We start from the raw sequence: 16,593 nt of genomic DNA on the forward strand, positions 1-16,593 counted from the left end.
CTGGTCCAGAAGCCAATGTCCTCTTCCAGGATACTCCATTCCCTACCAGCTTTTCATCCAAACACTTTGGTCGTCATTAGGCATTCTCACTTGTCATTAGATTGTTTGGGGTTTCTTTTTCTTTTTTTGTTCCACCTTAAATATTCTTTAACCTTCTGCAAACTTTGTGGATGCTCTGGATATGTGGAAATCTCCCTGTTGTATATCAATAAGGCCATTTGGGCTCCTTAAGGACTGGTATTGACCCCTTAACATCGCAAATAGAAGGAATGATACAACACATTTCTTAACAATTCACCCACTATAGTTGGTTCCTGCTTCTCCAGTATTTAGTTATGATCTATCTGGCTAAAGCAGTTGCATGCAACAGGGCTTTTCAACTGCTCTAGCCAAACCTGAATCTCAAGGCAAATCGAACCAATCTGGGATTTGGCCAGAGAAGATTGGGGCACGCCTGGAATGTATCCATGAGGAATGATTTGGGGCTATTAAAAGGGGGCTGCCATGTGGTGAGGATGGGGGTGGGTGGGGGAGAAAGAGAAACAGACATCTGCCTGTATTTCCTTTTCTCCCCCCTCCAAGTACATGTTTAATTAGGGCTTAAAACCCAAATTAAACACTGTGCAAGGTCCCCAGTTTGGCTCAGGTCTTGGATCTGGGTTGGTCCCAGGTCATCCCGGGTGAGAGTGGACCTGTTCCAGAGTGCCAGGTTGGGCTCTGAATTGGATTGGGGGGCATCCATAGCCCTAATATTCAATGAACTGATTGTCATTCCCTTAGTAGTCAACCACATTGCTATATTCATTAGAAACATTTCTGGGCAAAAATGTATTTTATGTTCTGACATTAGCATTCTCCAGTAATATTTCAATCCTATGCATTTCCAAAATTTCTCCAGCAGCATTCATTATTGGTAGCAACGACCTTTTGTTGATCTAGCTAGAGTCAAGTATCTTCTGAACTGGCTTATCAAACAGTTTTCTTCTGACCTTACAATGGAAGAAGTAAGGCATATTTGAAAGTCCTGTGAAAAATGTGAGTCCTGGGGAAAAAAACCTTTAAAGCTACTGAAGAGAGAGGTATTGAATTAAGATGAGGAAGTTGCCTGGTTCCCTGTTGAAATAGGTTTGAATTCACATGGCTATTTTTGTCGCATCTGCCAGCTCGAACTGGGGTTTGTAACAAGTCCATCAGTACATACTTGGCTTCTTGGCCAGGTAGACAAATGATTATGTATTCCATCTTTCCACACAAAACTTGCCTTGTATTGGGAGTAAGATTCGAGTTCAGGATCCTAATTATATACATTTCATATATTGGAACTTTGGCTTGCAAACCCATTTGCCTGAAATGCAATGAAGTCTTATAAACTTTTGAAGCATCAACTATGATTCCCAAAAATCCACAGTGCACCCAGGGCTATTGTAGCACTCTTCCCACTGCCAAAGGGTGTATTCATCTTAGACTAGTTATACTGAGTTACTGTACTGGAAAACGTATTGAAGGCAGATTTCGGGAAAAACTAAGGCAACAGAGATATAATGGTAGAGTGACAGGTCAATACCAGAAGACTTTGGAGAGTATTTATTCATGTATTATTCACAAACTGAGAGTTCTTTTAACACATTAGCATAAAATGCCAGCACAAGAGATTATGGGAGAATGTCTTGTGTTTTTTCCTTTTGGCAAATTTTAATTTATTGCCCATCTCCGTTTGCATTAACTTTTTCAACTGATTTAGGCTATGTAAGATGTTGTGATTAAAGATGAATATTATATATCTGTACCTTTTGGTTTGCTTTTGTATTATTTCCTCAAATGAGAATCGTTAAATCTTCCCTTGTGCACAGGTGCTCATGTTTTTGGGCTCAGCTATTTGTACATGTCTGTTCTTTAAAAGAAACTTTGAAGCCCTACAGACATTTAACTGTTCAATAAATAGAACCTACTTTTTAAAAAATGCACAAAATTATGATTTATTTATTGATCAGTGTTTCTAACTTTTTGGGGGGAAGGGTCTAACTGCATCTGCAATTTGAATTACTAATTTCAACATTCAAATGGTTTAGAAAGCAGACATCTCCAATTTCCTCTGAATTTATCAATTATCTTTACTTATGAGGTATCATTCTCACTCTTTTTTGCTTTAACTCCTCTTAAATATTAGACATGCACCACCTCTTTTATCTTTTTGGAGGCTACTGAAGATCTTCCTCTTTCAGCCAGGCTTTTAAGTAGAGACCTTATCTCAGTCTTTGTCAGAATTGCTTTTTAAGATGTTTTTAAAGCCGTGGGATTTTAAAATATGCTTTGTTTTAATACTTTTTTTAAAAGAACTTTAGCTTTAATATGTTTTAAAGTCTCTTGTTTTTAAGATGTTTTAGAGTGCTTGTAGTGTTTTTGTTTGCCACCCTGGGCTTCTCCTGGCAGGAAGGGTGGGATATAAATTTAATAAATAAAAAATGTAAATGTACTGCCTTAAAGTCGTTTCCGACTTATGGCGACCCTATGAATAGATTTTCATGAGTCTGAGAGGCAGTGACTGGCCCAAGGTCACCCACTGAGCTTCATGGCTATATGGGGATTCAAACCTTGGTCTTCCAGGTCATAGTCCAACACCTTAACCACTACACCACACTGGCTTTAATTTAATAAATAATAATACATAAATAAATAACTCTTTGTGTGCTTGCAGAAATGTAGCCCAAACCACCACACCACACCAGAAGATACAGGGTAGCCCCAAGGTTTGCTGAGGTACAAAACATCTTTAGGAAAGAAAAGAAACCTAAAGTGGCAAACTGCACAAACACTCCAGGGAAGACTCAGTCACCGCAGAATGGCTAAGATTAAAATTAGAATGGTTTACAACCCAAGTTTAAGCCAAAGCTGCCCCTGGCCATATCCATACCAGAACATTTATTCCACTTTCAACAGTCAATCCTGGGAAGTGTAATTTGTGAAGGGTTCTAAGTATTGCTAGGAGACACCCTATGCCCCCACAGAGCTACAATCCCCAGAAGAGGGACTGACTGCTAAACCACTCTGGCCACTGGAGCTCTGTCATGGAATAGGAGTCTCCTAACACCTCATGGCACCTTTCACAAACTACACTTCCCATGATTCTTTGGGGGAAGGCATGACTGTTTAAAGTGAAATAAATGTCTGACATGAGTGCAGCCCCCTGATTAGCCAAGCCAAACAGCTGTGAGTCTGGCTTTTAGAACACTGACAGTTGATTCTTACTGAGCATTCCTGCACTATGATAGACTCCAATGTTAAATTTCTTAAATTAATTAAAAATCAGCCATGCATTTTTGTCATGTTTAAACTGCAGAAGATGAAGGTCAGTGTATGGGGCAAGGTCAGTAATAGGATTACAGGTACTCTGTGAACATGGCTGATTTTTAATTAATTTCAACAAGTTATGAGACCAGTGACATAAAAAAGTCCAACAGGTGTCTGGATTTTTTTTCTTGTTTTAGACTTTGAATTCTCGATTCTCTCTGACTATTTTGTGAATCACCATGAAAAGTCAGAGGGTTGTTAAGGAAGCGCTTCTGAGTTCAGGACTATAAGTTTTGTAAGGTTTTGTTTTGAAATGAGCTTATGCGAAGCAGCAGAATGGTGTATTTTCAATTTAACATTGCAGAATGTGAAAAATCCATGCTGGCTATAGTATAGAGCCACTATCATGACTGTATAAACAAACAAACAAACAAACAACGACAACAACAACACTGGGAAGGAGAGAGAATGGAGTGGAGTGAATGGTAAAAGAGGATGGAGGGAAGAGACATAGATATAAATAAGATACAAAGAATCACTACATTGCCTGGATATGTCATTTCATGGTTTATACTAAGAAGCCCTTTTCAACTTCAACTTAACTTTCACAACTGATGCCTGAGTTATCTGCTTTCCTTCTGCCCACCCCACCCCCGTTCCCTTTCATGATGTATAGTTTAGATTACATGATTGCGGGTCATTGTTTTATTAAATATATGAAAGCTGGTTTGGGTGTCTTTTTGGCTGAAGCATGAGTAGGATAAAAATGCTATAAACAAAGATTTTTTAAATGTTTACAGGGAAGGATGTGAGAGTTGCCCAAAGAATCATCCTCCTGCAAACCCCACAAAATGGAATAAGGGAAAGCCGAATGAGGACTACGCATGTTCAATAGGCATGGAATGACGACTTGGGATGGGAGGGTCTATTAATTTTGAGTCTCTCAGTTTCTAATTTCTCCAATCTTAAATTCAGTTCTCTGCATTTCTGCAGCAATTTGTCATTTTTTAAAAAAAAAATCCTCTTGGAAATTCTTCAGCATTTTAGTGTGAGTTCTAATCAACACATTTATGTATACGGTTTTGAATATATACCTGTTTGCAAGCAACTTCTCCTAATATAATGCTTCTTGCAGGCTATTTTTGGTAATATATTCATTTGTATGCACACTTTCCCTTAATATATGCATTTTTATATGTAAGCCACCTTGGGTTTCTATTATGAAAAGAAAGGCGGGGTATAAATTTAATAAATAAATAATAAAATATTGTTTCAGAAACTGTGAATTTCATAGATTTGGCTTTAAATAACTGAATCAGATTTCTCTCCCACCTCTAATGCAAGCTGTTTGGGGAGGGGGAACAGGAAAACCAGGGGTATCAGGTGAAGATCTTTTTTATTGCTCCAGTTTTTTAAATTATAACAGGCATATTTGTTTGGTGCTTTTAAATTCTTGCACCACATTCTTTCCTCCTTGCTGGTCTTAAATTGATTTTATGCTTTTAGATTATTTTCTTTGTGTTGATTTGTGTTGTTTTATACAGGCATACCCCGCTTTAACATACGCAATGGGACCGGAGCGTGTATGTAAAGTGAAAATGAACTTAAAGTGAAGCAATTATCTATGCATGTACTGCACTGCAATCGCCACTAGATGGCAGCGGCGTCATGCCATTAAGTGTCTGTAATTGCAAAGCACGCATACGTTAAGCGGGGTATGGTGGTGTATGGAGCATGTACGTTATAGCGAGGAGATGTTAAGTGAAGCGATGTTAAGTGGGGTATGCCTGTAACTGATTTTATTATTTTAAATTTTGGTTTGTGTTTTGTATTTTCAATAATGTTTGTGAACTGTCCAGAGGATCTACCCATTATAGGGTGGTATATAATGCAACAAATGCACAGCATAGTATCTGTTATGATGATGGTGTTACTGTTACTCAAGCAAGAAGCTAAAACAAAACTCTGTAACCCAAAACTTTTAAACAGCATAGAGAATATGTATGAACCCTAATCAAATATAGACCAGGGAGGAAATATTGCAAGGTTATTTTCTTTCTAAATGATCCCTAGTTTTTCATCCTTCACAACACAAAGGTTATGAATATGGAACCCTTTTTATAAACCACTTCTCTCCTGATAGATTATGGTTTTCACCTGCTGACAAAAAACCTTTTGAGAAAAGAAGTCATTCTGTTCAATGAGACATCCCAGACAGAGAGCTTTGCCTACAGAATAATGTATTTGATTTACCTTCGTTGTCCTTCAGGGTAAAGTTGGGATTCAAAGGGAAACTGTTGTCTAGAGAAAAGTGGAATCTTTGACCATTTGCAAAGTCATCTCTGTCAGTGGCACCGATTGTCTGAATAACCTGGAAGAAAATTGAATAGTGGATATGATGAACTTTGAACTGGATCTGTATTTTCTACTTGACTGATATCATAGACTGCCTATGAAATGATCAGTCCATTAGCTGGGATCCCCCCCCCGGCAATATTGTGAAATGATTTAAACATACACCCAACACTCTAACTTTAAGGTATATAGAGAAAATATTTCACTCAAGGCATTGGGAAGATTTTATTATTGAGAAAGTATTTGATCCAAAGGCTTTCTGAAGATTTTGATAGACATTCACATAAAGACCTACTGAGAGGGGTAAATGTGCAGGTGAAACACATTTTTCACACAAACCATTATTTTAATTACTTGGCCTAATATTGGCACGCTACAGTCCAGTGGTTCTGTTCTCCTCAGGATTTCTAATCCCACCCGAGAAATTTTACTCATGTTTGCTTGAAATTGCTTTGCAAATGGTTTCTTTATCAGTACAAAATAACTACCCCGCAACTGATCCTATTGTGCATGAGGAAAAAAAGGGCAGATTCAAAGAACTGTCCTTGGTGACCATTTGTGATACTGATGTACAAACAATTTTACCTATAATTAAATTCCAAGGAAATTGGATGGTGGGGAGGTTCTTCCTCAGGCAAAACATCTGAGGAATTTTGAAAGAAGCCAAAAGAATTTTGATAAGATTGTTGTTGCATATTCTCAGTGTGGTTTTACATATTCCAAAAGGAGTAGACAGCAGAATGCAATGAAATCCATGCAATGTAATCCCAGCACTTAACATTCCAGAAGACAGGTGTGTGTGTGTGTGAGGCATTCTCACTTATCTCGTGATGAGTACATGAAAACATATCTGCATCTGATGTCCACACCCCAACTGTGCACAGTACTATGCATGGTGGCACTCCAATGTCGTCTTTCAACTGGGACCAGCATTGCTGACACAGTGCAGTAACAGTTGACAAGGTTTTGTTGCATTTGCATTGCCAGGCAAAACTATTCAATCTGGGAGACAGCCACACCAGGGTTTATGTTATTTCCCTGTTTGTAACTCAGTACTGAATTGCAGGATAAAAAAAAAAGACACAGAGGCTATGCAGTTAATTTTGTTCCATACAAATATGAAGATGAGCTGTTGTATAACATCATTCTAGCATTGGGAAACAAAGCATAGGAGGACCTGGAAAAATAAAACCTCTGCCACCTACCCACATTGTATTGCTAGAATACAATTTTAAAATCTATGCATCTAAGCCTGTGCATCTGTCTTTGCCATGAACATTCTTAATACTTTCATACCATCAGAAATAACTTTATATACATAATGAAAATGAAATAGACTCAATGTTGTCTTGTTTTCATGTGGTCTTGTTTGTACTTATTAATGTAAGTCTACTGTATTGTTCAAAATAATTAATAAAAAGTATTAAAAGAAAAAAGAAAGAACTCTGCCCGGGGAAGTGATGTCATGCGACAAAGAAGTCAATCTGTGGTGAGATCTTCACCCCTAGTTGCCCTTTAAATAGCCCACTGCAGTGAAAAACTGTGTTTATAATCCAACAGATTACAGAATCCTGGAGGAAATGCAATCAGGCACCCCAGGAATGCAAAAGAATGATTACACTGCTTATTTTAAAGCCCAGTGGGCACCAGATGATCCCAGCCTGAAGGCCTTACAGAAAGATTTAAACATGGCATCTAAGCCTGTCAAATCATCCAAAGGGGATCTGTCTGATGCAATGGGAATCCTTCTAAAAGAAATGATACAATTTCAACAGCTAAAAAGGGACTTATCAGATGTTTGTGTGTGTGTGTGCACGTGTACAGATAGTAAGCTATCCTGTAGATCTCTAGTGCAGTCTGAAAAGTATAATTCAAATCACATATGTGTGTGTGTGTCTATGTATGTGTGGCTATGTTCCTCAAGTTGGTGAGGTTCATTTAACATTGACATGAAACAGAACCTTCAGTGTTATTAACCCAGTTCTCTGGAATGCTCTGCCAACAGAGATTCAGCAGGTACCTTCTGTTTTAACCTTTAAATGCCTGCTGAAAACCTTTCTGTTTCAACAGGCTTATTTATGCAAGCAATTAAGATATCCTTTTGCAGTAATGACCTTTGCTTTTACAGTATGTTTAAAATGGTTTTTACTGTACAGTTTTGATTCATGGTAAACTGTGTTGATGTTTTTTGAAATGAAATAGCGGTATACAAATATATTTATGGATAATATAAAAATACATGCTCTCCTCTCTGAAACAAACACTTTTTGAACTGAGCTGCTTTCAAATAGGTCATTAAGAGTGTGATTACTAAGGTTACCTGGTTAGGCTTTGCATTCTCACAGACAACTACATCATGGTCTCCAGCAAGCTCTGGAGGGTTGTCATTGACGTCAAGAATTTTAATTCCTATGGTGACATGACTAAGGAGGCCAGGACTTTCTGTAAAACACAAAAGAATGAAGTGACTTAGCTGTTTCAGCAGACACGTAACTCTTACAGCATGTCCTCAAAGTAATTCTCTGGCCCTGAAAGCAGAGTTCAGAACTTCATGTAAAACAATGGTGTTGCGTCCTGGCTCACGGACATAAAATCCTTCCTGCTCCTTCACACCTGAAACAGGTGACTCCAAAGATGCCAGCCTCAGCTTTGCCCAGTTATCTACTGTACCACAAACTTCAGCAATCCCACCTCCCCGCTTGGAAGTGACTAATGGGTTGAATGTGGTTTAGACTTGTGGGTTTATATGTAGTTAATAGCATTTAGAACGCTGTTTGGTAGCGTAGTAAAAACCAACCACACACATGGAATTTTAAACAAACAAACAAACAAACAAGAGTTTATTATGATCACAGTAAATTAGAGAGGTTTTATTTGATATAGTCCTAAACCTAACCTGCCTACCTACCCACGCTAAACCCAACCCACACTAAGACCCAAACCCCACACTGTCTACCTCATAAACTTAGCCTTGTCTAACTCCAACCACAAAACTCCCAGCTGTCACCTCTTTCCCTTTATAAACCTTTCACTCCCTCACTCCTCCCTTGCAAACACTCCAGCCAATCACACTTAACATTCTATTAACCCTAACCTACCTGAACATGTGAACAGAAACAAACACTATGCCTTTGTCACAAATGGCTTGTCAGAGTCTGCACGCTGCAGCAGAATTACAGCGATACAGTAACCTTATGAAGATGTGGTCTGCTAAAGTCTCGCAGGCTTTTTGAAAATGGAAATCAAAGTCAAGACTTAATGTTAAACCTCAGGTTTGTAATATCTGGGATATTAACATGGTACTGAAGAATAGCGGAAGAAATTTTCAGAGTCCATTGCACACACTCATGTTGTAGGCAGAGAGTTAAATCAAATGACTTCACTTGGCATTATAGTGTCATATCAATGGTGAACAAAAAACAGCAAAAAATTAGCTGGTCTTTTCATGGAGTAAAATTATAAGAGGAGAAAGGATAAAGATTTTTAAAAATATGATGCTGATTTTGACTGCAGTAATTTTATCGATAGAATTGTTATTAATTTTGTTGTTATACATATATTTACAGTATATAGTGTATTGTATTACCTTGAATTTGATTTTATTAAAGAAAGTCTGTGAGCATATGACATCACTTCTGAAAGAACTGCACTGGCTGCCAATTTGCTACCAAGCAAAATGTTAAGGCTTGTTTGTTGACATAAAAAGTCCTAAACAACATGGAACCTGAATAGTTGAAGGAGTATCTTCTCCTATATAGACCTGTGTGTATGCTAAGATCTTTGTATGAAGCCCTCCTGGTTGTCCCACAGGGTTGTATTCAACTAGGTCTTACTCAGGTACACCAATTGAAATTAATGGGTTATATTCTGTGTAGCACTAAGGAAATTGTTCCATCAGTGCAAGTGTTTTTGCTTGCCTGATGGAATGGTCTTCCTGTCCTTCCCCCACAGGATGTTCTGAGGGGTGCTCATGTCCCTCTGGAACAAATTTAGGGAGGACACAGGGGGAAATTCCCTTGCCCTGGCAGCAAAAAGTAAGTTGGATATGATCCCATGAAGTTAAGTTAGTCATGTCTATTAACTGCAATGGTTCTATTCTGAGTAGGACTAGCACTGAACACCACCCACAGTCTGCTGAGATCCCTCTTGAGATAACATGGAGGAGAGCCTTTCCTGTTGTGGCACCCAGCTTATGGGATTGTCTCCCCTTTGAAACCTGGCAACTGCTGACTTGTATGAGCTTTCAGCACTTGCTAAAGACCCATCTGTTTGCTCAGGCATTTGTGGGTTGTTAATACTGAAGCTGAATGGTATCTGGCTGGTGTATTGTCGATTGTGATTGTGATTACATAAATGTTAATGTGTTGATTCATTGGAAGTGTATTGTATTACTGTGAACCGCCCTCATACTATTGATGAAAGGTGGTATAGATTTTTTTAAAAATAAATAAATGTTCATACAAATAAATAAGAGGAGAAACATGAGACCATAAAAAGCTCTGCTGTATCAAACTGAGGGTCTATCTAGTCTTAGCATCCTGTTTCCTTCAGTGGTCATCCTTTCTTTAAAGATGACAACTTTAAGGTCAGTTACAGAATGTCTGGGAGACTGAAATGTCCCCCCACTTGTCTGTGGAGATTGCCATTTCAATGTGTGTCCATTTATTATCTTGCACAGAGACTGGCCTATGGAGAACAAAGAAGGGAATTGCTGGCAGATGATGACATATATCACTTAGAAAATGAGCAGGTGAATTAACCTCTGATGATGTAATTAATGTCAGTGCATTTCAATGGAAGAGAAACGTCAAAACCAATGCAGGACAAAATATAATCATTTATTTAATATTTGCATATTAAAACAACAACAACAACAGTGAATTCTGCTTGTATTTGCTTGCATGATTTCCATTCCTGACCTTGGGTGAACATGTGAATTGTGCTGATTTCTGCTCCTGATGGAATTTTTCAACATCCCTCATTGTTGCGCAGTAGTGCCCAGAAAGTGAACCTCTTGTGTGGATTGGTCAGCGATTCCACATGTGAGTTCTTTAAGAACTTTTGGATAGATGTCATGCAGTTCTGATTATTTATTTATCTTTCAATTAGAATGTAACATTTAATTTGTCAAAAAACCCTAGAACAGGGTTTTTCAGTCTTTCTATTCCCAGGGTTCACTAGAGGAAGACGCAGAAAATTGCTGTGGTGCACCAATCACAAAATGACAGTGCAAAGGCAAACCTAGTAACACAAGGGTGACAGACAGAGATACTGATTGGTATAATCAGCTGGCAAATACTAACATCATTTTCTATTAATTTCTAATCCCACTTTAGAAATTGCTAAAATGTTTACCACAGCAATTCCCTTGTGGTAGGGAGTTCCATAGTTCAGCTTTCCTCAAGCTAACTATAGGATTTGGCTCTGGAGGTATTGTGAGTCAACAAAGCACAAAATGGTAATAATATAAAACATGCAAATCATAAAGAATGCACATTGGACATTGCTTGAAGGTCCCAACACACAAAAAAAACCTCCCTTGCATGTACAGGTTAATAAAGCTAATAAATCTGACCAATGCTTCTCAAAATGTTTGAAGTGGGATCCACTTGTAAAGGTACTTAAGAACATAAGAAGAGCCTGCTGGATCAGGCCAGTGGCCCATCTAGTCCAGCATCCTGTTCTCACAGTGGCCAACCAGGTGCCTGGGGGAAGCCCGCAAGCAGGACCCGAGTGCAAGAACACTCTCCCCTCCTGAGGCTTCCAGCAACTGGTTTTCAGAAGCATGCTGCCTCTGACTAGGGTGGCAGAGCACAGCCATCATGGCTAGTAGCCATTGATAGCCCTGTCCTCCATGAATTTGTCTAATCTTCTTTTAAAGCCATCCAAGCTGGTGGCCATTACTGCATCTTGTGGGAGCAAATTCCATAGTTTAACTATGCGCTGAGTAAAGAAGTACTTCCTTTTGTCTGTCCTGAATCTTCCAACATTCAGCTTCTTTGAATGTCCACGAGTTCCAGTATTATGAGAGAGGGAGAAGAACTTTTCTCTATCCACTTTCTCAATGCCATGCATAATTTTATACACTTCTATCATGTCTCCTCTGACCCGCCTTTTCTCTAAACTAAAAAGCCCCAAATGCTGCAACCTTTCCTCGTAAGGGAGTCGCTCCATCCCCTTGATCATTCTGGTTGCCCTCTTCTGAACCTTTTCCAACTCTATAATATCCTTTTTGAGATGAGGCGACCAGAACTGTACACAGTATTCCAAATGCGGCCGCACCATAGATTTATACAATGGCATTATGATATCGGCTGTTTTATTTTCAATACCTTTCCTAATTATCGCTAGCATGGAATTTGCCTTTTTCACAGCTGCCGCACACTGGGTCGACATTTTCATCGTGCTGTCCACTACAACCCCGAGGTCTCTCTCCTGGTCGGTCACCGCCAGTTCAGACCCCATGAGCGTATATGTGAGATTCAGATTTTTTGCTCCAATATGCATAATTTTACACTTGTTTATATTGAATTGCATTTGCCATTTTTCCGTCCATTCACTCAGTTTGGTGAGGTCTTTTTGGAGCTCTTCGCAATCCCTTTTTGTTTTAACAACCCTGAACAATTTCGTGTCGTCAGCAGACTTGGCCACTTCACTGCTCACTCCTAATTCTAGGTCATTAATGAACAAGTTGAAAAGTACAGGTCCCAATACCGATCCTTGAGGGACTCCACTTTCTACAGCCCTCTATTGGGAGAACTGTCCGTTTATTCCTACTCTCTGCTTTCTGCTTCTTAACCAATTCCTTATCCATAAGAGGACCTCTCCTCTTATTCCATGACTGCTAAGCTTCCTCAGAAGCCTTTGGTGAGGTACCTTGTCAAACGCTTTTTGAAAGTCTAAGTACACTATGTCCACTGGATCACCTCTATCTATATGCTTGTTGTCACTCTCAAAGAATTCTAATAGGTTACTGAGACAGGACTTTCCCTTGCAGAAGCCATGCTGGCTCTGCTTCAGCAAGGCTTGTTCTTCTATGTGCTTAGTTAATCTAGCTTTAATAATACTTTCTACCAGTTTTCCAGGGACAGAAGTTAAGCTAACTGGCCTGTAATTTCCGGGATCCCCTCTGGATCCCTTTTTGAAGATTGGCGTTACATTTGCCACTTTCCAGTCCTCAGGCACGGAGGAGGACCCAAGGAACAAGTTACATATTTTAGTTAGCAGATCAGCAATTTCACCTTTGAGTTCTTTGAGAACTCTTGGGTGGATGCCATCCGGGCCCGGTGATTTGTCAGTTTTTATATTGTCCATTAAGCTTAGAACTTCCTCTCTCGTTACCACTATTTGTCTCAGTTCCTCAGAATCCCTTCCTGCAAATGTTAGTTCAGGTTCAGGGATCTGCCCTATATCTTCCACTGTGAAGACAGATGCAAAGAATTCATTTAGCTTCTCTGTAATCTCCTTATCGTTCTTTAGTACACCTTTGACTCCCTTCTCATCCAAGGGTCCAATTGTCTCCCTAGATGGTCTCCTGCTTTGAATGTATTTATAGAATTTTTTGTTGTTGGTTTTTATGTTCTTAGCAATGTGCTCCTCAAATTCTTTTTTAGCATCCCTTATTGTCTTCTTGCATTTCTTTTGCCAGAGTTTGTGTTCTTTTTTATTTTCTTCATTCGGACAAGACTTCCATTTTCTGAAGGAAGACTTTTTGCCTCTAAGAGCTTCCTTGACTTTGCTCGTTAACCATGCTGGCATCTTCTTGGCCCTGGCGGTACCTTTTCTGATCTGCGGCATGCACTCCAGTTGAGCTTCTAATATAGTGTTTCTAAACAACTTCCAAGCATTTTCGAGTGATGTGACCCTCTGGACTTTGTTTTTCAGCTTTCTTTTTACCAATCCCCTCATTTTTGTGAAGTTTCCTCTTTTGAAGTCAAATGTGACCGTGTTGGATTTTCTTGGCAATTGGCCAGTTACATGTATGTTTAATTTAATAGCACTGTGGTCACTGCTCCCAATCGGTTCAACAACACGTACATCTTGCACCAGGTCCCGGTCCCCACTGAGGATTAAGTCCAGGGTTGCCGTCCCTCTGGTCGGTTCCATGACCAACTGGTCTAGGGAATAGTCATTTAGAATATCTAGAAACTTTGCTTCTTTGTCATGACTGGAACACATATGCGGCCAGTCTACGTCCGGGTAGTTGAAGTCACCCATTACTACCACATTTCCTAGTTTGGATGCTTCCTCAATTTCATATCTCATCTCAAGGTCTCCCTGAGCATTTTGATCAGGGGGACGATAGATCGTTCCCAGTATTAAGTCCCTCCTGGGGCATGGTATCACCACCCACAACGATTCTGTGGAGGAGTCTGCCTCTTTTGGGGTTTCGAGCTTGCTGGATTCAATGCCTTCTTTCACGTATAGAGCGACTCTGCCACCAATACATCCTGCCCTGTCCTTCCGATATAGTTTATATCCAGGGATAACCGTATCCCACTGGTTTTCTCCATTCCACCAGGTCTCCGTTATGCTCACTATATCAATGCTCTTCTCTGAGACCAAGCACTCCAGTTCTCCCATCTTGGTTCGGAGGCTCCTAGCATTAGCGTACAGGCACTTGTAAGCAGTGTCTCTCTTCAAGTGTCTTTGGCACTTGTGGTTAGGCCTGTGGTAATTTTGCTCTTCTGAATTTATATCCTGTGCCCCTGCTCTCACAATGCCTACTTCTAGGCCTACCCCTTTTAAAACTTCATCATTGCTTTGGTTTTTATCCCAGGGGGGAGGTTTATTCCGAACCGGACCTTTCTCAGCTCCTGTCGGGTTTCCCCCCTCAGTCAGTTTAAAAGCTGCTCTGCTACCTTTTTAATTTTAAGTGCCAGCAGTCTGGTTCCATTCTGGTTCAAGTGGAGCCCGTCCCTTTTGTACAGGCCCGGCTTGTCCCAAAATGTTCCCCAGTGCCTAACAAATCCAAACCCTTCCACCCGACACCATTGTCTCATCCACGCATTGAGACTGCGAAGCTGGGCCTGTCTGGCTGGTCCTGCACGTGGAACCGGTAGCATTTCAGAGAAAGCCACCTTGGAGGTCCTGGCTTTCAGCATCCTACCTAGCAACCTAAATTTTGCTTCCAGGACCTCACGGCTGCATTTCCCCATGTCGTTGGTGCCAACGTGCACCACGACCACTGACTCCTTCCCAGCACTGTCTACCAAACTATCTAAACGACGGGCGATATCCGCAACCTTCGCACCAGGCAGGCAAAACACCTTGCGGTCTACACGCCCATCACACACCCCACTGTCTATGTTCCTAATGATCGAATCACCCACTACAAGGATCCCTCCACCCCCTGGAGATATATCCTCAGCACGAGAGGATAACTGCTCATCCCCCAAGGAATGGGTCCCTTCTAAGGGATCGTTTCCCTCTTCCTCAGCTGGATGCTCTCCTTCCCCGAGACCATCGTTCTCCATGATAGCAGGAGAGCTATCATCGTTGGAGTGGGACACAGCTATAACGTCCCTGAAGGCCTCCTCCACACACCTCTCTGCCTCTCTCAGCTTTTCCAGGTCCGCCACCTTGGCCTCAAGGAAATGAAGTCGTTCCCGGAGAGCCAGGAGCTCATTGCACTGAGAGCACACCCACGACTTCTGTCCAACAGGCAGATAGTCGTACATGCTGCAGGCGGTGCAAAACACTGGAAAGCCCCCACACCCCTGCTGGCTTCTTACCTGCATAGTTTTGTTTAAGGTTTATTACGTCAATGGGTTGGAGACTGCGGTTTAGTTGAGGTCAGGGAACAGACGGGCAGAGTAGGGGGCCCTGGCCTCCTCGCCCTGCTGCCGAACTCGCTCTGCTGCTTAACTCGCCTTGACGCTTTGTCAGCTGGGGCCTTGACGCTTCGTCAGCTGGGGCTCCCTCTAGCTCGTGGAGCAGGCTAGAGTTTCCTTTTCCCCCTTCTCTCTGACTGGAATTTAGCCTTGTTTACAGTGTCCCCTGAAGCTTTCCTGCTAGGGTGGTGTTGAAAACTAGCTTTCTATAGGCTTCCTTCTCCTAGGATCTGTCTCCTAAGATGTAGGTTCTTTCAGGATTTGGCTCCTAGCTCAGGGTGACCTTGGGCTGCCCTTATTACTTATTGCTCTGAGCTGTTTTACTTCAATTAAATAATGGAATAAATGGGAGCTACTTACCCTCTTTTCGCTCTGCTGCTTAACTCGCCTTGACGCTTTGTCAGCTGGGGCTCCCTCTAGCTCGTGGAGCAGGCTCCCTCACTAGGGTGCTCTGACTTTATATGTGTGGCTGGTTCCTTCCAGCTACTGCTGCCAGCCAATGATGTGTTACTTGAGGCTGATGTCTATCAGCTGGGGCTTAACTCTTTAGTATTATCTCAGGTTTCCTTCCTGAGCAAGGGGCGGGGCTGTTTAAGCTTTTGGCTGCTTTTAATCTAAGCAAGGGGCTGAGACTTCCAGGCAAGTTTTTTTTGTTTGTTGTTTTCCCACCTAGAACAGCCTGACCTTTCTTTAACCTAGGGAAACAGAGCTTGTGGTTGTGTTTCAGGAAGGCTGAAGCTGCCCTTTTTAGCAAGGACTGAGCTGACTCTCTCCCTGTATGTATCGGTGGAGTTTCCTTTTCCCCCTTCTCTCCTACTGGAATTTAGCCTTGTTTACAGTGTGCCCTGAAGCTTTCCTGCTAGGGTGGTGTTGAAAACTAGCTTTCTATAGGCTTCCTTCTAGGATCTGTCTCCTAAGATATAGGTTCTTTCAGGATTTGGCTCCTAGCTCAGGGTGACCTTGGGCTGCCCTTATTACTTATTGCTCTGAGCTGTTTTACTTCAATTAAATAATGGAATAAATGGGAGCTACTTACCCTCTTTTCGCTCTGCTGCTTAACTCGCCTTGACGCTTTGTCAGCTGGGGCCTTAACGCTTTGTCAGCTGGGGCTCCCTCT

General features: G+C 41.1%; 1 protein-coding gene across 5 annotated transcripts in view; it reads right to left on the reverse strand.

Moving 5' to 3' along the window:
- The window catches only part of CDH18 (cadherin 18), a 560,265-nt gene that overhangs the window by 11,508 nt on the left and 532,164 nt on the right, over positions 1–16,593 (reverse strand). For all 5 annotated transcript variants that reach the window (XM_061589856.1, XM_061589839.1, XM_061589822.1 and 2 more), the window contains 2 exons: positions 7,964–8,085; positions 5,542–5,659 (listed from right to left, as the gene is read on the reverse strand). In XM_061589856.1, coding sequence (XP_061445840.1) covers positions 5,542–5,659; positions 7,964–8,085 — 240 coding nt within the window. The remainder of the gene's footprint in view (positions 1–5,541; positions 5,660–7,963; positions 8,086–16,593) is intronic.

Source organism: Rhineura floridana, chromosome 1 (genome assembly GCF_030035675.1).
Source record: "Rhineura floridana isolate rRhiFlo1 chromosome 1, rRhiFlo1.hap2, whole genome shotgun sequence".
NCBI lineage: Eukaryota > Metazoa > Chordata > Lepidosauria > Squamata > Rhineuridae > Rhineura > Rhineura floridana.